The sequence below is a fragment of the Apodemus sylvaticus genome, chromosome 3, assembly GCF_947179515.1.
Source record: "Apodemus sylvaticus chromosome 3, mApoSyl1.1, whole genome shotgun sequence".
Taxonomy (NCBI): domain Eukaryota; kingdom Metazoa; phylum Chordata; class Mammalia; order Rodentia; family Muridae; genus Apodemus; species Apodemus sylvaticus.
Genome location: NC_067474.1, coordinates 127615136 through 127636680, shown reverse-complemented (window position 1 = coordinate 127636680; position 21545 = coordinate 127615136). Strand labels below are relative to the sequence as shown.

General features: G+C 35.6%; 1 protein-coding gene and 1 pseudogene across 1 annotated transcript in view; both read right to left on the bottom strand.

Moving 5' to 3' along the window:
* LOC127680341 (selection and upkeep of intraepithelial T-cells protein 2-like) overlaps positions 1 to 21545 on the bottom strand; it is a 175396-nt gene that overhangs the window by 126259 nt on the left and 27592 nt on the right. Inside the window, exons 3-6 of the mRNA XM_052175826.1 lie at positions 19747 to 19827; positions 8340 to 8425; positions 4395 to 4742; positions 2619 to 2900 (exon numbers count right to left, since the gene is read on the bottom strand). Of these exons, the coding sequence (XP_052031786.1) occupies positions 2619 to 2900; positions 4395 to 4742; positions 8340 to 8425; positions 19747 to 19827 (797 nt within the window). The remainder of the gene's footprint in view (positions 1 to 2618; positions 2901 to 4394; positions 4743 to 8339; positions 8426 to 19746; positions 19828 to 21545) is intronic.
* On the bottom strand, positions 610 to 1473 carry LOC127679730 (39S ribosomal protein L2, mitochondrial-like; annotated as a pseudogene).

The following is a 21545-nucleotide window of genomic DNA, read 5'->3' as shown; positions in this document are numbered from 1 at the left end:
TTTTCGAGACAGGGTTTCTCTGTGTAGCCCTGGCTGTCCTCGAACTCAGCCTCCAGCTCAGAAGTCTGCCTGCCTCTTCCTCCCAAGTGCTAGGATTAAAGTCGTGCATCACCAATGCCTGGCTAGATTTAAGAAAGAAAGAAAGAAAGAAAGAAAGAAAGAAAGAAAGAAAGAAAGAAAGAAAGAAAGAAAGAAAGAAAGAAAGAAAGAAAGAAAGAAAGAAAGAAAGGAAGGAAGGAAGGAAGGAAGGAAGGAAGGAAGGAAGGAAGGAAGGAAGGAAGGAAAGAAAACTTAAGTCTGAGTGCTCGTCTATGTGTGAGTAGACAAGATGGAAATGGAAAACATTAGGAGGTGATGTCATAAGTTACCAAAGGAACAGATGAGTTAAATATTGGGAGATGTTTAAATATAGGTGAATAGAGAACAAGTTCAGGATATTAAACACAGATGATATCTTAAGTAAATCATCCTATCTCTATGTTCAAGATATACTCTCATAGACAAGATTAGAACCAAACAGTTTTAAGATGCTATTTCAGGTTAATAAATCATTAAAAAACAAACAAACAAGCAAACAAACATGGGACATTTTATTAGAGTCCAAAGGAATCAGATTTGGGCAGCAGTGGAGGGCAGCTTCAAGTAACTCTTCATGGGTGGCAGCAGCCTCCCTTGTGTTGCCACAGTCTACTGTTAGGACTCTTGCCCAGTCAGTGGTTCTGTCCTGCCTTGCTGATGACTCTGGTTGATGCTGGTTATGGTTAACCTTGGAAACCTGGCCTACAAATGCAATGTACGACCCCAGCACCTGCATTTGCCTTTTAGAGGGCAGTTGGATAATGGCTGTTCCATTCACCTTCCAAAGCAGCATGCCACATGTCCCTGAAGCTCGGATATACTGGGCTCCCCGGTCAGCCTCACTTTCTACATTGTTGACGAGGGTCCCCACAGGCAGTGCCCCCTTCCTGAGCAGCCACTGCCATCCTGTCTAGGTGGTTAGAGTTGAGGTTTGTGTCTCCAGCCATCATGTTTTCATGTGGCAAAGATCCAGGGTTTCCCGCTGCCCCTAGCAATCAGAGCTATGTTTGCAGACCTATAAGGATCATAACGGACTACCACAACCTTTTCCTCAAAGAATCCTGGCGAGGTTTCCTTTTGTGGACGGAAACATAGAAAGTCAATCATTTGATAATTCTGCTTGTGGCCCCCACCAATATCATGTACTCGGATGCAGTCTGTATGGTCTTGACCCCCAGATTTCCGCATCTTCACTGGTTTAACTGTATAATTGGTATGACTCTTCCAGGACTGCAAACATATGCACTGGGCAGTGAGAGGGCAACATCAAGGCAGGGGGCAGCTGACAGAGGACATTGTTCTGTATCTGGGCAGCAGGGAGCTGAGGCAGAACCCGGGTGCCACGGATGCAAGGCTCAAAGAGTGTAGAGCATTGGTCAGTGCACAAAGGGCCATGGGAGGGTCAGACTCCTCCGTACTGTAATCGCTTTTACCTTTATCCAGACAGGTTAATAAAACATTGTTTAGACTTGGATAAGAAGGGAAAGATGGAAAGAAGTGATAAATTAAAAGGATCCAATTATTACTCTAATGAATTTATCTCTGTCTCATTTTACTAGTTTTATCAGGTTTGATTCCTATTTTACTTTTTACAATATGTGACTAAATTGACATCATTATTATTACCTGACACAGACAACTCTATGGATATATTTTAAGGGAAAGCTAGCATTATTCTTCTATGAATAAATGATAAAATGTTAATGTGACAGAAAAAAGAAGTCAAGAATATGAAAATTCCAATACACAGCAGTAAATTAAGCAAACACGGGATTAACCATGAATGCAGTTTCTGATATGCTTATTTTATGATATTTATTAGACTTTTGATTTGACATGGATTTTAATATGAAAGCAGAAGTGGGAGGAGATATAGCTTTAGGAATGGTTAGAGTTCTTGTGGTATCTAAAGCCATGAGGTAACAGGAAATTAGAAGAGAGGAAGATGTCAAAGGCTGTGCCTTGGAAACGTCAATGTCAATATACCAGTTAATTTTGTTGACTTGCAACTAAGTAGAGTCATCTGGAAAGAATAAATCATAATTGAGTATTTGCATTCATCAGATTGGCTTGTCCCCATTTCTTGATTAGTGATGAATCCCACTAGAAGTGATTAGTGCCATTTTGAGCAAACATTACTGGGCTGTTAAAGAAGCCAAACGTTGAAAAACGGAGAGAGAACGACAGTGAGCAGTGTTCCTCTGTGTTTTTTACTTCCTTTTGTGCCTCCAAATTCCTACTTTGAGCACCTACTCTGGATTGACTTGGTGTGAACTATGATTTAGCAGAGAAATCCAAATAGATTCTTCCTCCATCCCAAATTGTTTATGATTGTGAAATTGTCTCATAGGGTCAAAAATGGAAACTATAATAGTCTAGGATACAGAGTGATAAATTAAATACATCTAAGAAATTAAGATGCCACACAAAGTGATGAGTAAGGCAAAGAGAAATTAAATCCTTAGAAACCAAGTCAAGGAAGAATAGAATAATAAGTATGTGTGACAATGTCTGTTACTGAAGAAAAACACACATTTTACCTGGTAGTATAATACTTATACTTTCTTCTTGGTGAGTTACAAGATTTTGAATGTAGCAGGTGACATTCAAGTGGGAGTTGTCTTTAATAAGAAGGGCCATTTTTATGGTGAAGATTTTGTTTTCATCCTGTGAATGGGATTTTGATGTAGCTGGGATGATCTCTCCCTTGCTGTCTCTCCATTCCATCTGAGGCTCTGGGAACCAACCTCCTGAATGACACTCCAACATCACACCTTTGGAATTAGGGGCATTCATAAAAATTTGTATGTCTGAGCTTGTGGCTGGTTGAAAACAAAACAGGAAAATATTATTTTAGATATACATTGAAGAGGACATGACAGAACAATAAAAGCCCCTTTCAATTTTAATTCTAGTTTCAAAACACACATTAATAGTCAAAAGACTGCAGGAATCTTGTTGCCACAAGAGCTCATAAAAATCTCAAGAGCTAAATGGAAAGGTTATAAAATGTAGTCATCATCATGTCCAAATTAAAGTCAGCTGAGAAAAGACCTGTTTCACATGTTTACACATTTATTTAAATATTTTTGGTATTTACTAATAGAAATGGGGCTTTGACTTTTTTATTATGATTAACAGAAATAAATACTTGAAGCTCATAGAAATTATAGTTTTTGTTTAAGCTTTGTCACTAGTTACTTTTGAGCTCCTGTAAACAGGTTATAAAATGAGTTTTAAACTATGTGCATATTATTATTATTTTTATAAAATGTGTTTCATATAAAACAGGTAAGACATTAATATTATGAAAAGCATATTTATTGAGAAAAAAATGAATATTTCTGAAAACATTCATGATAATTTCAGAGACATAAATACTGTATAATGTCCTGGCAAGGAAAGAATTTATGGAGATTTAAGACACTGGCCCATAACTGATCTGTCTAGTAAATGTCTCTAGAATAAAAATATTTTTTATCTGTGCTAACATAGTAGCTCTCTGCTACATATCACTACTAAAAAGAGCAATGAGCTACATTGTTTCTTTTAGCTTTATACTACAGGGTTCAATGTTACATGTCAGGCAAAAAAGATTAAATATCTGGTTCTAGAATACTTCATGTATATGCAAACATATATGGATTTCTTCAGTTTCCTTTAAACCTTCCATTTCTTTTTTCTTTAAAATATTTCATAGTAAAAATATATAAATTACCTACAGCTGTCTATACTTCACATATAACATTGTAACTGTGGATAGTAAAAATTTGCAGTTAAAACTTTTAAGATTTAGGAAAATTAATTTGTCAATGAATAGTCAGTGATCTGATTTGAACAGAAACTAAAAGTAGCATTTCAGAAAGAATATTTTTCTTACTTTAATGAAAAATTTAATACAATATATTCTGATAATTTCCCCTTATCACCTCTAATCATATCTCCCCACCTTTCTAGTCACCCAAATTTTTAGTGAGAAGCATATTTTTATAATTCCGTTCATTTGGAAAAATACTGAAGTGTTTTCATGAATATTTGAAAAGATAGGAAAAACAAGACAAATTTGATAATAGGTTGAAATCTAACAATGTATTTAGATAAAACAAAAAATCTTTTCATCATAGAAATAATTTTTGTAATATAATAATTTTCATTTTTGACCTTCTATAACATCCAGTAAAAATTGAATGCATATTCATCAGCTTGTAAATAAATTCATGCAATAATAGTTAAACCCTCAGAATTTTCCATCAACTCTATACTATACAGGCTTGGAATCGTTAGTACACAGCAGTCGCAGAAGAATTCATGCCTACCTATTACTTTGACCACTGTGATATGCTCTTCATAGAATTTGCCATCTTTGAAGAAACAGTGGTAGAGCCCATCATCATCAGCAGTCACATTAAAGATCCTGAGGGTTACTTGACCTCTTCCAATGTCATCTTTTAGGAGTTCAGTTCGCTCAACATACTTGGAGATAGTTCCTCCAAGCAGATCTTTACCATTCCTATACAGGTATATCGGCTCTGTATAGCGATTCCGGAACCAGCGAATTTCCATATGCTGTGCTTGTTGTCGTGGAGATAACTGACAACTGATTTCCAGGTTTCCACCCAATGGAGCTAAGACTGGATTCTGTAAGCCATTCACAGTGAATTGTTCTGTGAAGGATTACAATAATGAAAAGACAAGAGTGTGAGTTAATAAACATGTTCACACCTTTAGTTGAAATTATTCTCTCTCTTGGTCTCCCCTCTGTCTTCTCTTCCTTTCTCTCAAACATTCACATATACTTCACTTAAGATCACTTTTTTTATTCAGAATGTATTTGAGTTATAATTACTTAATTGATAAGAAGCAGAAAGTGTTACTGCAAATGATTAGAGAAGTTTTTCAGGATGTACTAGAAGTGCTAGGCCACTTCAAACAGGCAGGTTCCAAGGCTAATCAAGGTAACATGTTAAATAGTAGCAGAGAAAATGGCAGTATGACTCAGCTATGTCATGTAGTGGAGATTTTGATGAATTGAGACTTTAGGTACATGTACCTAAATGATTCTTGTGTTACATGTACAATGATTATAGATGATTATGTTGCAGTTCCTCTTACCCCTTTGTGTTATATTTTTACCTTTTAGGTGACACAGATGAATTTATGCTGAACAACTTTTTCATTAATGAGTCTCAGTATTGAGGCAAGCAATGCAATGTCAATAAGCAAAAGCTATTTTTACCTTGTCAATAGAACAAGGTATTAAGACTCAGTATTACATGTGTGAACCCTAATCTAAATTTGAATTTTAACTAGTAATATTATGTCCAGAGTTGCTCATGTCTAATAAATATTCCATATCAAGGCAAGATATTAAATATATGGGAAAATCATTGGTAAAGGAAAAAATTAGTTACTTGTTTATTCTATACATTTTGCACATAGATTTTCAATAACTAGAAACTTCTCCACAAAGGAAAGTTTGTTAAAGTTAGAAAGTACATTATCTTATTTTATGTTCAGAGCATTTTGCCTGCAAGTATGTGTTTATAGAATGTATATGCCTGGTACAATTAGGAACCAGATAAAGGCATCATATTTCCTGAAGGTAGAGTCAGATAGTTTTGATCTCTCATGTGCTAGCTGGGAATCAAAGCCAAGTCCTCTGTAAGAACAGCAGATACTTTAACAGAAGAAACAGCTCTCTAGACCCAAGTTTATTAAAATGTAAAAGTTATATTTCTATATAATTACTAAATGGTAATTGCTTACAGTTAGAGACATAAAACACCTTGAGTGGAAAAAAAAGGGAATCAAACTGGACTGACAGAAAATTTCTCCAAGCTGACTATCTTTCAAGAGCTGGAAGTTTCTTTGCAAGCCAGTGGGGATAAAAATCACCACTGGCCTAAATCAACAATAAACATTGCATTTTTCAACAGAGAGTCAGGCAAGATGTACCTACATGTTGCACTAGTGACAGGACTGTTTATGAATAGTAAACAATCACTTTCTTATTAGATTTGAATCCTATACCAAAAATAGAATTCAAAGGACAAACAGCAACATTGGAGGAAATCAATTCATACTGTAAACTTAAAAAGTACCATGGAAGCCAAAAAAAAAAAAAAAAGAAGAAAATTGTTCAAGATATGAAAATAGAAATAGAAGCCATAAAGAAAACACAAAGTGAGGAAATTCTGGAAATGAAAAAAATCTAGGTGACCAAGCAGGAAATAAAGAAATAAGCATATTTATATGATACAAAAGATTCAACAAAGGTTCTCAGGGGTTGAAGTAACTATAAGCTATATAGATTTGTCAACTAAAGATAGAGATCAGGAGCTACAGATGCAAGAATCACTAATAATACATGTGATAGAATAAAGAATTTAAGGCCTGGAAGATACCATAGGAGATATTTACACATCCTTTATAGAAAGTAGAAAGTGTAAAAAACTGCTAACCCAAAAGATCCAGGGAATTCAGGACACAATGATAAGATCAAACCAAAAAATAATAGGAATAGAAAAGGGTAAAGATTTCCAGCTCAAAAGTCCGGAAAACGTCTTCAACAAAATCATAGAAGAAAACTTCCCTAACCTAAAGTAAGAGATGCCTATAAATGCACAAAACGTGTATAGAACATCAAATAGTTTGGATCAGAAAAGAAATTCCTCTCATCAGATATTAATCAAAACAGTAGATGCCCAGAAAAAAGAAAGAATATTAAAAGTTGTAAAGGAAAAAGGCCAAACCACATATAAATTCAGGACTATCAAAATTACACTAGACTTATCAGCAGAGACTATAAAATCTAGAATATCCTAACCAGATGTCATGCAGACCATGAGAGAACATGAATGCTATTCCAGGCTGTTATACCCAGTAATATTCTCAATTACCATGAATGGATAAACCAAACTACTCCATGACAAAACCAAATTTAAACAATTTATATCTACTAAGCTGGCCCTTCTGAGGAATTTAGAAGGAAAACTCAACCCTGGAGGGTATCTACATGAAAGAAAAATGAGAAACTAATCATAACACAAGAAAAGCAAAATGAGAGAATCACACACACACACACACACACACACACACACAATACCACCTCCAAAAACAGACATAACAGGAACTAACAATCATCTGTCTTTAATATCTCTCAATACCAACAAACTCAATTCCCCAATAAAAAGACATGAGTTAACTGACAGGATATGCAGCATTTTGCTGCATACAAGAATCATACCTCAGTGGCAAAGACAGACACTCCCTCAGAGTAAAAGGCTGGAAAATTTATTTTCAAGCAAATGGTCCCAGGAAACAAGCATGGGTTACCATTCTAATATCCAGTAAAATAGACTTTCAACCCAAAGATATTAAAGAAGATGGAGAAGGACTTTATATATATCAAAGAAAAAATCAATCAGGAGGAAGTCTGAATTCTGAACATCTATGTTCCGAGTGCAAGGGCACACACATTCAAAAAAGAAACATTAATAAATCTCAAATTACACATAAAACCTCACACAATAATAGAGGGAGATTTCAATACAACACACCAATGGACAGTCCATTGAAACAGCAACTAAACAAAGAAACTCTAAAAATAATGAACATTATGAATCAAATTGCTTTAACAAATATCTATAGAACATTTCACCCTGAAGAAAAAGAATATACCTTCTTCTTATCACATTAGCATATCCCTTCAAATTGACCCTATATTAAGTCATAAAATAAGCCTCAACTTATACAAAAAGATTGAAATAATTGAAATAATTTCATGAATCCTATCAGATCACTACAGAAAAAAGCTAGACATTAATAAAAACAAAAATATCAGAAAGCCCACATATAAATGAAAACTGAGCCACTCCCTATTCAATGATACCTTGGTCATTAAAGAAATAAAGAAAAAAATAAAGGCCTTCTAGAATTCAATGTAAATAAAGACACAGCATATCCACAATGTGAGCAGTGCTCAAAGGAAAATTCATAGCAGTAAGTGCTCTTATAAAGAAATTGGAGAGATTCTACACTAGAAAATTAACAGCAACTCTGAAAGCTTTAAGACAAAAGGAAGCAAAGGCACACAAGAGGAACAGAAGGAAGGAAATAATCAAACCACAGAGGAGGTAGACCAATTAAAAACAAAGATTCCAATACAAAGAATCAACAAAAGCAAAAGAAGTTTCTTTGAAAACATCAACATTTCTTCGAGTTTCCATCTGCTCCTGACCCTTTGGCATAGCTCTCAATACCCAAATCCTGCCAGGAGATAGCTTGTCTCCTAGGAGTGTTGACAAAACTGAGAGCAAAGGTACGACCATCACTACTGCTCAAATACCTGGGCTAAAAGGGACATGTCCAGAGTCATCAGGACACAGAGACCAAAGAATACCCTGGGACTGGATAATTCCCATCTTCATCTGCACCCTGAGCTGATCCTGTACTACAACTTTCCATACTCAAATTCTGCCTAGAGATAGCTGGTCTCCCAGGAATGCTGACATATTGGCTTACAGGAGGGACAAGCCACAGTCACAGGCAGCAAGACCAGATAACACCACAGATAACCAGAAGGCAAAAGGCAAGTACAAGAACATGTACAACAGAAACCAAGGCTACTTGTCATCATCAGAACCCAGTTCCCCACCACAGCAAGCCCTGGTTATCCCAACACACCAGAAAAGCAAGACTCTGATTTAAAAATCACACCTTATGATAACGATAGAGGAATTTAAGGACGAAAATAAGTTCTATTAACAAATACAAGAAAATGCAGGTAAATACACAGAAGCCCTTAAAGAGGAAACACAAGATTCTATTAAAGAAATACAAGAAAATACAACCAAGTAGATGAAGGAATTGAAGAAAACTATCTAGGATCTAAAAATGGAAATATGAACAATAAAAAAAATCACAAAAAGAGACAACCCTGGAGAAAGAAAATGTAGTAAAGAGATCAGGAATCATAGACAGAAGCATCATCAGCAGAATACAAGTGATAGAAGAGAGAATTTCAGGTGCAAAAGATACCATAGAAAACATTAACACAACAGTCAAGGAAAACGCAAAATACCAAAAGCTCCCAACCCAAAACATCCAGAAAATCCAGGACAAAATGAGAATACCAAACATAAGGATAATATGTATCTCTGATTTTGATGATTTGGATTCTGTCTCTGTGTCTTCAGGTTAGTTTGATTAAGGGTTTATCTATCTTGTGGTTTTCTCAAAAAGAAAAAAAAACGACAACAACAACAAAAAAAAAAAAAACAACTCCTGGTTTGGTTGATTCTTTTTATGGTTCTTTTTGTTTCTACTTGGTTGATTTCAGCCCTTAGTTTGATTATTTCATGCCTTCTACTCCTCTTTGGTGTATTTGCTTCTTTTTGTTCTAGAGCCTTCAGATGTTCCATCAAGTTGCTAATGTTTGTTCTTTCCAGTTTCTTTTTGGAGTCACTCAGAGCTATGAGTTTTCCTTTTATCACTGCTTTTATTATGTCCCATAGGTTTGGGGATTTGTGCCTTCATTTTCATTAAATGCTAAAAAGTTTTTATTTATTTATTTCTTCCTTGACCAAGTTATCATTGAGTAGAGTGTTGTTCAGTGGATGTGGATGTGGGCTTTCATTTATTTATGTTGTTACTGAAGACCAGCATCGGTCCATGGTGATCTGATCAGATGCATGGGATTATTTCAATCTTCTTATATCTGCTGAAGCCTGTTTTGTGACTGAGTATATGGTCAATTTTGAAGAAGGTACCATGAGGTGCTGATAAGAAGGTATATTTTTTTGGTTTTAGGATAAAAAGTCTGTAGATATCTGCTAAATCCATTGGGTTCATAACTTGTTTCACTGTTTTTCTGTTTAGTTTATGATCTGTACATTGATGATAGTGGGGTGTTGAAGACTCCAACTATTATTGTGTGAGGTACAATGTGTACTTTGGGCTGTGTCAAATGTATTTTATGAATGTGGGTATCCTTGCATTTGGAGCATAAAGCTTCAGAATTGAAAGTTCATCTTGATAGATTTTTCCTATGATGAGTATGAAGTCTCCTTCCTTATTTTTTGAAAACTTTAGGTTGAAAGTTGATATTATTCGATATTAGAATGGTTAGTCCAGATTGTTTCATGGGACCATTTGCTTGGAAAATGATTTTGCAGCTTTTTATTATGAGGTAGTATCTATCTTTGTCCCCAAGGTGAGTTTCCTGTATGCAGCAAAATGTTGGGTCCTGTTTAAATGTCTAGTCTGTTAATCTATGTCTTTTTATTGGGGAATTGAGTCCTTTGATATTAAGAGATATTAAGAAAAATAACTGTTGCTTTCTGTTATTTTGTTATTAGAGGAACAATTATATATATATATGACTATCTTCTTTTTGGTTTGTTAAAAGATTATACTTTACCATATTCTAGAGTGTAATTTCCCTTCTTGGAGTTTTCCATTTATTATGCTTTGAAGGGCTAAATTTGTGGAAAGAAAGTATGTATATTTGTTTTGTCATTCAATACCTTGGTTTCTCCATCTACCATAATTGAGAGTTTTGCTGGGCATAGTACCCTTGGTTGGTATTTGTGTACTCTTAGGGTCTGTATGATACCTGCTCTAAGATCTTCTGGCTTTGAAAGTATCTGGTGAGAATTCTGGTGTAATTATGATAGGTCTGCATTTATAAGTTTCTTGGCCTTTTTCACTCACTGCTTTTAATATTTTAATATTCAAAAATCAGAAATGAAAATGGAAACAACAATAGATACAGAAGAAATCAAAAATATTCATCAGATCCTCCTACAAAAGCCTATGTTCCTCAAAACCAGAAAATCTGGATGAAATGGACAAATTTATAGACAAATACCAGGTAGCAAAGATTAATCAGGATTGGATAAACAATCTAAAGAGTTCCATAACCCCTAAAGAAATAGAAGCAGCAATTAAGAGTCTCCCAACCAAAAAAAAAAAGCCCCAAACCAGATTGGTATAATACAGAGTTCTATCAGACATTCAAAAAATACCTAATACCAAAACTCTTCAAATTATTACAGAAAATAGAAACAGAAGGAACACTACTGAATTCATTCTATGAAGTTACAATTACTCTGATACCTAAACCACACAATGACCAAACAAAGAAAGAGAACTTCAGACCAAATTCCGTTATGAATATCTATGCAAAATACTCAATAAAATTCTTGCCAACAGAATCCAAGAACACACCAAAATGATCATCCACCATGATCAAGTTGTCCTCATAGCATGGATGAAGGGATAGATAAGTATATTAAAATCCCTTAACCAAATCCACTATATAAACAAACTCAAAGAAAAAAAAAACAAATGAATATTTCATTAGATGCTGAGAAAGCATTTGACAAAATCCAACTCCCCCTAATGATAAAAGTCTTGGAAAGATCTGGAATTCAAGGCCAATACCCAAACATAGAAAAAACAATATACAGCAAACCAGGATCAATATCAAAGTAAATGGAGAGAAACTTGAAGCAATCCCACTGAAATCAGGAACTAAAGGCTGTCCATTCTCTCCCTGCCTGTTCAATACAGTATTCAAAGTTCTAGTCAGAGAAATTAGACAACAAAAGGAGATCAAAGGGATACAAATTGGAAAGGAGGAAGTCAAAGAATCATTATATGCAGATAATATGATCATATACTTAAGTGATCCCAAAAACTCTACCATAAAAGTCATAAACTTCATGAGGAACTTGATCAAAGTGGCTGGATATAAAATCAACTCAAACAAATCAGTAGCCTTCATTTTCTTAAGGATAAAGAGACTGAGAAAGAAATTAGGGAAACCACACCCTTCATAATAGTCACAAATAATATAAAATATCTTGGTGTAACTCTAACTAAGCAAATGAAAGATCTGTATGACAGGAACTATAAGTCTCTGAAAATAATAGTCAAGAAAAGTTCACAGAAGATTGAAAATTTTCATATGCTCATGAATTGGCAGAATTAATATAGTAAAAATGTCCATCTTGCCTAAATCAATCTACAGATTCAATATAATAACTATTAAAATTCCAACTCAATTCTTCATAGAGTTAAAAACAGCAATGTGCAAGTTCATCTGTAATAACAACAACAACAACAAAAAAAAAGCAAGGATAGCGAAAACTATTCTCAACAATAAAAGAACTTCTTGCAAAATTCCTGCAAGCATTCCTGACCTCAAGCTATACTACAGAGCAATCATAACATAAATTGCATGGTATTAGTACAATGACAGGAAAATAAATCAATGAAAGAGAATTAAAGCCCCAGAAATGAACTCACACACCTATGGTCATTTTATCTTTGACAAAGGAGATAAAACCATCTGACAGAACAATGACAGCATTTTCACAAAATAGTGCTGGTCCAACTGGCATTCAAAATGTATAAGAATGCAAGTTGATCCATTCTTATCACCCTGAACAAAACTCAAGTCCAAGTAGATCAAGGACATCCACATAAAACCAGATACACTGAATCTAATAAAAGAGAGAATGGGGAAGAGCCTGGAGCACATGGGCACAGAGGAAAATTTCCTGAACAGAACACCAATAGCTTATGCTCTAAGATCAAGAACTGACAAATGGGACCTCATAACACTTCAAAGCTTCTGTAAGGCGAAGGACACTGTCAAAAGGACAAAATGGCAACCAACAGATTTAGAAAATATCTTTACCAATGCTATATCTGACAGAGGGCTAATATCCAATATATACAAAAAATTCAAGAAGTTATAATGCAGAGAAACAAATAACCCTCTGGGGTAGAGAGCTAAAGTAGGAATTCTCAACTGAGGAATGCCTAAGAAGCACCTAAGGAAATGCTCAACATCCTTAGTCATCAGAGAAATGCAAATCAAAACAACCCTGAGATTTCACTTCATACCAGTCAAGCCAAGATCAAAAACTCAGGGGACAGCAAATGCTGGAGAGGATGTGGAAAAAGAGGAACACTCCTCTATTACTGGTGGGATTGGAAGTTGGTAAATCCACTTTGGAAATCAGTTTGGGGGTGACTTAGAAAATTGGACCCACCTATACCACTCCTGCACATATATCCAGAAGATGCTCCAACATGTAATAAGGAGCTTTATCCACTGTGTTCATAGCAGCCTTATTTATTATAGCCAGAAGCTGAAAATAACCCAGATGTCCCTCAACAGAGAAATAGATACAGAAAATGTGGTACATTTACACAATGGAATACTACTTAGCTATTAAAAAATGAACTCATGAAAATTTTAGGCAAATGAATGGAGCTAGAAAATATCCTGAGTGTGGTAAATGAATTACAAAGGAGCACAATTTGTATGCACTCACTGATAAGTGAATATTATCCCAAAAGCTCTGAATACCCAAGATACACTTCATAGACCACATGAAGCTCAAGAAGTAGTAAGACTAAAGTGTGGATACCTTGGTCCTTCAAAGAAGGGTAATCAAAATACCCATGAGAGGAGATTAAGAGACAAAGGGTAGAGCAGAGACTGAAGGGTAGTCCATTTGGAGAGTACACCTCATGGGGATCTTTCCCATTTACAGTTCCCAAACCAAGACACTATTGTGGATACCAAAAAGCGCTACCTGACAGGAGCCTGATATAGCTTTCTCATGAAAGACTCTGCCAGTGCCTGAGAATACAGAAGTTGATGCTCACAGCCAACCAATTGACTGAGTACAGTCCACAGAGTCTCCAATGTAGGAGCTAGAGAAAGGACCCAAGGAGTTGAAGGGGTTTGCAGTCCTATAGGAGGAATAACACTATGTATCACCCAGTAAATCCAGAGGTCCTAGGGACTAAACCACCAACCAAAGAGTACACATGGAGGGAAATTCTTAGGCAAATGGATGGAAATAGAAAATGTCATTTTGTGTGAGGTAACCCATTTACAAAAGAACATACATGATATGTACTCACTGATAAGTGGATATTACCCCAAACACTCAAAATAAACAAGTTACAATTTACAGACCACAGAAAGCTCAAAAAGGAATACCAAGGTGGGTATGCTTTGATTTTGTTCTGAGAAAGGGAAGAAAATACTCACAGGAGCAATTATGAGTCAAAGTGTGGAGCAGAGACTGAAGGAAAGGCCACCCAGAGAATGTCCCAACTGGGGATTCATCCTATAAACAGTCACCAAACCTCACACTATTATGGATGACTATTATGCTTGAAAAAAGCCTGTTATGGTTTTCTCTGGAGGGGCCTTGCCAGAGAGTTACAGATACAGAGGCAGACGCTAGCAGCCAACCATTGGACTGAGTGTGAGGTCCCCAGTGGAGGAGTTGGAAGGAGGACTGGAGGAATTGAAAGGGTTTGCAGCCCCATGGGAAGAATGAAGATGTCAGCAACCCAGATGCCCCAGAACTCCCAGGGACTAAACCATTGACCAAGAGATACACATGATTCCAGCCACAAGTGTGGCAGAGGAATGCCTTGTTGGGCATCAGTTGGAGGAGAGGTCCTTGGTCTTATGAAGCCTCGATAGATGCCCCAGAGTGGAGAAATTGGGGGCGGGGGTGCTATATGGGAGTGAGTTGGATGGAGGGGCATTTTCTTGGATGCAGGGCATGGGAGGATGGGGTTGGAGGATTCTGAGAGGGGGAAATGAGTAAAGGGTATAACATATGAAATGCAAATGAAGAATAGATTCAAGAAAAAAAAATTAAAAAGTTGGCAAACTGAATCCAAGAACATATCAAAAACCACCATTCACCATGGTCAATTAGGCTTCATTCCTAGGATGCAAAGATGGATCAATACGTTAAAATCTATTTACATCCTCAAGTATATAAACAAACTCAAAGAAAAATCACATGGTCATTTTGTTGTTGTTGTTGTTTTGTTTTGTTTTGTTTTGTTGAAACAGAGTTTCTTTGTATAGCCCTGGCTGTCCTGGAACTCACTCTGCAGATCAGGCTGGCCTCGAACTCAGAGATCCACCTGCTTCTGCCTCCCAAGTGCTGGGATTAAAGGCATGCACCACCAACTGCCTGACATGGTCTCCTTATTAGACATCGAAAAAGTCTTTGACAAACAATTACACCCCATCATGTTAAATGTATTGGAGAGAGTAGAAATTCAAGTCCCTTACCTAAATACAAAAATGCACTATACAGCCAAACAACAGCCAATATGAAATTAGATGGAGATATAATAAAGCAATCCCACTAATATCAGGGTTAAGAGAAGCTGTGCACTCCCCTGTATTTAGTCAGCACAGTATTTAAAGGTCTAGCTAGAGGAAAGAGACAACAAAAGGAAATCATGGAGACACAAAGGGTAAAAGAAGAATTCAAGAAAACATTATTTGTAGATGATAAGGTACAATACATATGTTACCCCCAAAAATTCTACCAGAGAATTTCTACAGGTAATAAATAACTTGGGAATTCATTGTTTCTAATTGCTGAGTAGTATTCCATTGTGTAAATATACCACATTTTCTGTATCCATTCCTCCTTTGAGGGACATCTGGGTTCTTTCCAGCTTCTGGCTATTATAAATAAGGCTGCTATGAACATAATGGAGCATGTCATCCTAAGTGAGGTAACCCAATCACAAAAGAATACACATGGAATGCAATCTCTGATAAGTGGATATTAATTAGCCCAGAAGCTCTGAATACTCAAGGCATAAATTGCATAACAAATGACTTCCATGAAGAAGTATGGAGAGGGTCCTGATCCTGGAAAGAATTGATCTAGCATTGGAGGGGAATATAAAGAAAGAGGAAAAGGAGGGAGGTGATTGGAGAATGGATGGAGAGAAGAAGGTTTATGGGATATATGGGGGGGGGGGATCTGGGAAAGGGGAAATTATTTGGAATGTAAACAAAGAATATAGAAAATAAAAATATTTAAAAAAAATAACTTGGGAAAAGTGGCTGGATATATAATTTACTCATACAAATCTGTAACCTTCCTCTACTCAAAGGAGATCTCAGAAGATGGAATGATCTCCCATGCTCATGGATTTGCAGGTTTAATGTAGTTGCAATGGCCATCTTGCCGAGAGCAATCTACAGATTTAATGAAATCCCTATCAAAAGTCCAACTCAATTCTTCATAGAGCTAGGAAGAGCAATTTTCAAATTCATCTGAAATAACAAAGAACCCAAGAAAGCCAAATTATTCTCAACAATAAAAGAACTTCTGGTAGAATCAACATCCCTGACCTCAAGCTATACTATAGAGCAATCATGATAAAAACAAAACAAAACAAAACAAAACAAAACAAAAGACTGCATGGTATTGGTACAATGACAGGTATGTAAATCAATGGATCATAATTGAAGACCCAGAAATGAAACCACACACCTATGGTCACTTGACCTTTGACAAAGGACCATAAACCATCCAGTGGAAAAAAGACAGCATTTTCAAAAAATGGTGCTGGTTCAACTGTTGATTAGCATGTAGAAGGAATGCAGTTTGATCCATTCTTATCTCTGTACAAACTCCAAGTCCAAATGGATCAAGGACCTCCATAATACTACAATGAAGCTAGAAAAGAAAGTGGGTTAGAGCCTTGAACAAATGAACACAGGGGAAAATTTCATGAACGGAACACCAATAGCTTCTGCTCTAAGATCAAGAATTGACAAATGGAACTTCATAAAATTACAAAGTGTTTGTAAAACAAAGGACACCATCAATATGACAAAATGGCAATCAATAGATTGGGAAAAGATATTTACCAACCCTACATCTGATAGAGGACTAATATCCAATATATACAAAGAACTCAAGAAGTTAGACTGCAGAGAAAAAAAATAGCCCTATTAAAAACTGGGGGAAAGAGCTAAAGTAAGATTCACAATTCAGGAATACGAAATTGCTGAGAAGAACCTAAAGAAATGTTCAACATCTTCAGTTATTGAGGAAATGCAAATAAAAACAATCTTGAGATTCCACCTCACAACAGCCAGAATGGCTAAGATAAAAAACTCGGGTGACAGCAAATGCTGGCAAGGATGTGGAGAAAGAGAAACACTCCTCCATTGCTGGTGGGATTGCAAGCTAGTAAAACCACTCTGGAGATCAGTTTGATGGTTCTTCAGAAAACTGGACATAGTACTACCAAAGGACACAACTATAGGACTCCTGAGCATATACCCAGAAGATGTTCCCATGTGCAATAAGGACACATACTCTATTATGTTCAGAGCAGCCTTGTTTATTATAGCCTGAAGCTGGAAAGAACCCAGATTTACCTCATCAGAGGAATGAATACAGAAAATGTGGTACAATTACACATTGTAGTACTAGTCATCTATTAAAAACAATGAATTCATGAAATTATTAGGCAAATTGATGGAAGTAGGAAATCTCATCCTGAGTAGGTAACCCAATCACAAAAGAACACAGATGGTATGTACTTACTGATAAGTGGATATTAGCCCAGAAGCTCAGAATACCCAAGAGACAATTCACAGACCACATGAAGCTCAAGAGGAAGGAATACCAAAATGTGGATACTTTGGTCTTTTTTAGAGGGGGATCAAAATACAGAGACAAAATATGGAGGAGAGACTGAAAGAAAGGTCATCCAGAGACTGTCTCACCTTAGAATCCGTCCCATAAACCCTTACCAACCCTAGACACTGTTATGAATGTCAACAAGTGCTTTCTGACAGAACCCTGATATAGCTGTTTCCTGTGAGGCTATTCCAGTGTCTGACAAATTCAGAGGCAGATGCTCTCAGACAACCATTGAACTGAGCACAGGATCCGCATGAAAAAGCTAGAGAAAGGACTCAAGGAGCTAAAGGAGTTTACAGCCCCGTAAAAGGAACAGCAATATAAACCAACCAATACCCCCAGATCTCCCAGAGACTTAACCACCAACCAAAGAGTGGATTTGCCTATGGCTCCAGCCTCATGGGTAACAGAGGATGACCTGGTCAGACATCATGAGAGGAGTGGACCTTCAACCTGTGAAAGCTAGATGTCCCAGTGTAAGGCAGTACCAATATAGAAAAGCAGGTGTGGGTGGGTTAGTGCACAGGGGGTAGGGGATGGGATAGGGGGGTTTTGGAGAGGGAACATGGAAAGGAGATACTTTTGAAATGTAAATAAAGAAATATCTAATAAAAAAGAAAATTTAGAAAGCTAGACATAAGGAAATTAAATCATTTAAAAGAGGGTGTGCAGGTATAAACAGAATTCTCAAAGAGAAAACTTAAATAACTGTTAAAATACTTTTAAAATGTTCACCATTCTTAGCCATGAGTGAAATGCAAATCAAAAATTCACTAAAATTTCGTCCTACACCCACTAATTACTCTTTTTAAAAAATGGTTATTTTCTTCATTTACATTTCAAGTGTTATTCTCTTTCCTTGTTTCCCATCTGCAAGCCCCTAAGCCAACTCCCTTTTTCCCCTGCTACTACAGGGAGTTCCCCTTCCCACCCACCTACTCTGGCCTCAGCACCCTAGCATTCACAGATATTGGGGCATTGAGTCTCCACAGGACCAAGGACCTCCCCTCCCATTGATGCCAGATAAGAAATAACAGTTCATATCAGTAAGGACGTGAAGTAAAAGGCACATATATCCATTACTGGTAGGAATGCAAATTTAAAAAAAAATCACTGTGGTGGTTAGTCAAGAAGTTGAAAATAGCTCTACCTCAAAATGTAGCTATTCTACTCTAGAGCACATACCCAAAGGATGTTTTACTCTAGGGCAAAGACACTTGTTTAATCATGTTAAAGAATGTGCTCAAAATATTCAGAAATTATAAATAACCTAGATGCAATTCAATGGATGAATTGATAAAGAAAATGTACATATTTACATTGAAATATTATTACCAAGCTATTTAAAAATATGAAGACTCATTTAAATGGATGGAACTAGCAAAAAAGTCATTCTTAGTGAAGTAACCCAGTTCTAGAAAGGCAAATATAGAATGTGTTGACTTATATGTTGATATTAGCTTTTATGACTTTGATAATAGAAGTACAATCTATATATTCACAGGGGTAATATAGAGAGTAAGGAACTATATTCATATATATGTGCACTCCAAATAAAATCACCAAGTAATGGGGGAGACAGAAAAAACTGGACAACTCTTCAAATGAAGTTTTCAGTATTGGATGGAATACAAGTGAAATTTTATCAGTGGACAATCAGCTCTTTTATATCATTTGTTATCTAAGTTTTATGTCTTCAAGCAATCTGTATTGATTTGTGCTTCATACAGATATCCCTTCAAAATCAAATTCTATTAGACTATTTCATCTTCTTTCTTCTTTTCCCACTTCTGTTTTGTTAATTTAGAATGATTCTAATATGTATCTGTACCTGCAACAATTACTCAGCATAAAATTGATATATAAATTCTGTGCATTTAATACAAATATTGAGCCTTCAAAGCACCTATTTGATCTCTTTCATTATGCTTTCTTGCTGGAATATGAAACAAACCCAAGGAAAGAATATTTGCTGTATAGACATAATGACTTGTTCCTCTAAGTTTGATACTCTTTTAACTCTCTTCATTTCATTGGTATATTTACTCTTTAGGAACAATGGTTTAAATACCCTGCCCTTTGTACCAGATCTTCATTTTCATGGAATACTAGACAATGATAAGTCTCAAAGAGGCAAGTGAAATATTCATACCTGAACTCAGTGCTACCATCTGGAGGAGGGACAAGACAACACAGGGTGCAGCAATATGTACTCCTATTGTTCCCATTACACCTGTAATGAGACACAAGTTAATGACACATAAAAACGAAAAGTTTAAGATATTAAATGTTTCCATATTTTTGTTAGATATATTCTTTATTTACATTTCAAATTATTTTTACAACCTTAGTTTCTAAGCAAAGTTACTCACCATTTGGCCTCAATTTCTGATAATGAATAAGTTTACTATGGTCATTTACCTCAGGGTTTGTTTTATTTTATTTTATTTTTATATAATCATGACATTTTTATTTGCTAAATCTGCTGATCCTACTTTCAGGAATGTGAAGTGTAATTAGTAGATTACTTCAGAAATTTCTTCCCCATTAGAGGATCACATACTCCTAGACTTGATGTTGTCGTCTGGATTTCCAAAGGCTATCAGGTTGCCTTGCTATCAGGTTGCCTGTCTCTAAAACAAATTTATGGAACTGTCAAACAGATACAATTCTAAAAGGTCTTGTGGTATAAATGACTGCCACGTATAGTTCTATCTAATTACAGAAAATTTATGATACAGATTTACCCTTATAATTTTTAAAGTAATTACATTGGGTTTTTTAGAAGACCATGATATTCTTGTACAAAATTATTGAATTTTATTCCTATGGAAAATATATAATTAGAAAATATTTTGTAACCTTATGTTTGGTTAAAAAATTAAGGTGAAAAAATCTATTGTCCTACTCAAATGTGAAGACTTTTGATCAGTTACTTAGTATTTTAGCCTTTGATAAAGCAATTGATTGTGATAGTTTTCTATTTTTATCACAAAAAAAAACAAGTTAGGTACTAGGGTTATATAGAAATATGTCATTGAATGGAGCATTAAAATGAATTTAATCTATACTTTGTCTGATATGTTCTTTATTTTTAAGAACTATCAAAATGTTTGTGCTATATTCTTCAATTATGAATAAAGGAAATATGTTTTCATACATGTGTGAAATATGTTTTATAATCTTTTAAAAATTATTTTTGTGTATGTACATGTGGACATGCTCATGTATGTGTGAGTGTGTCTGTGTATGTATTTTATCTGCATATATGCATGTACATATGTATACCATGTTTGCATATGGTACACCCACACAGATCAAAAGAGGTTCTTGAACTTCCTGAAACTAAAGATAAAGATAGTTGTGAATTACTACTATTAGAATAAACCTGAGTTTTTGGCCAATAACCATTTCACCTGAAACTAGAGTTAAATATGATTATGAACCATGAACCACCATATTGGTGCCACAACTAATTTTGGATCCAGCATAAAAACAACAAATATTCTTAACTACTTATACATCTTCCATCCCTCATTTTTTATATTTTATTTGTATGTATCTATCAAATAGAATGGATGCCATTATGACATTTTCATACATGTATATACTTTGTATTCATCTGCAATTGCCCTCCCATTCCCATTAATCTTCCTCTTTCCAATTTGTTTCTCTCATACTTTCATGTCTTTTTATTTTATTGTTTTTGATAATCCTAATCAAACTCAAAGTGTTCAATGGGGATATATTGCTGGACTGTGGAGATTTGTTTATGAGAAAATAGCTCACTAGTAGCTACATCTCTTTCCCTACAGGCAATTATCAGCTTCTTATAAAGCCTCACAGTGGGATAGATCTTGTGAGTTTCTCGCACCTCCACAATGTTAAAGGATGGAAACTGATCCTGTTCAGGTTTTGTGTAGAGAGTCACAGTTGCTTTGAGTTAAAATA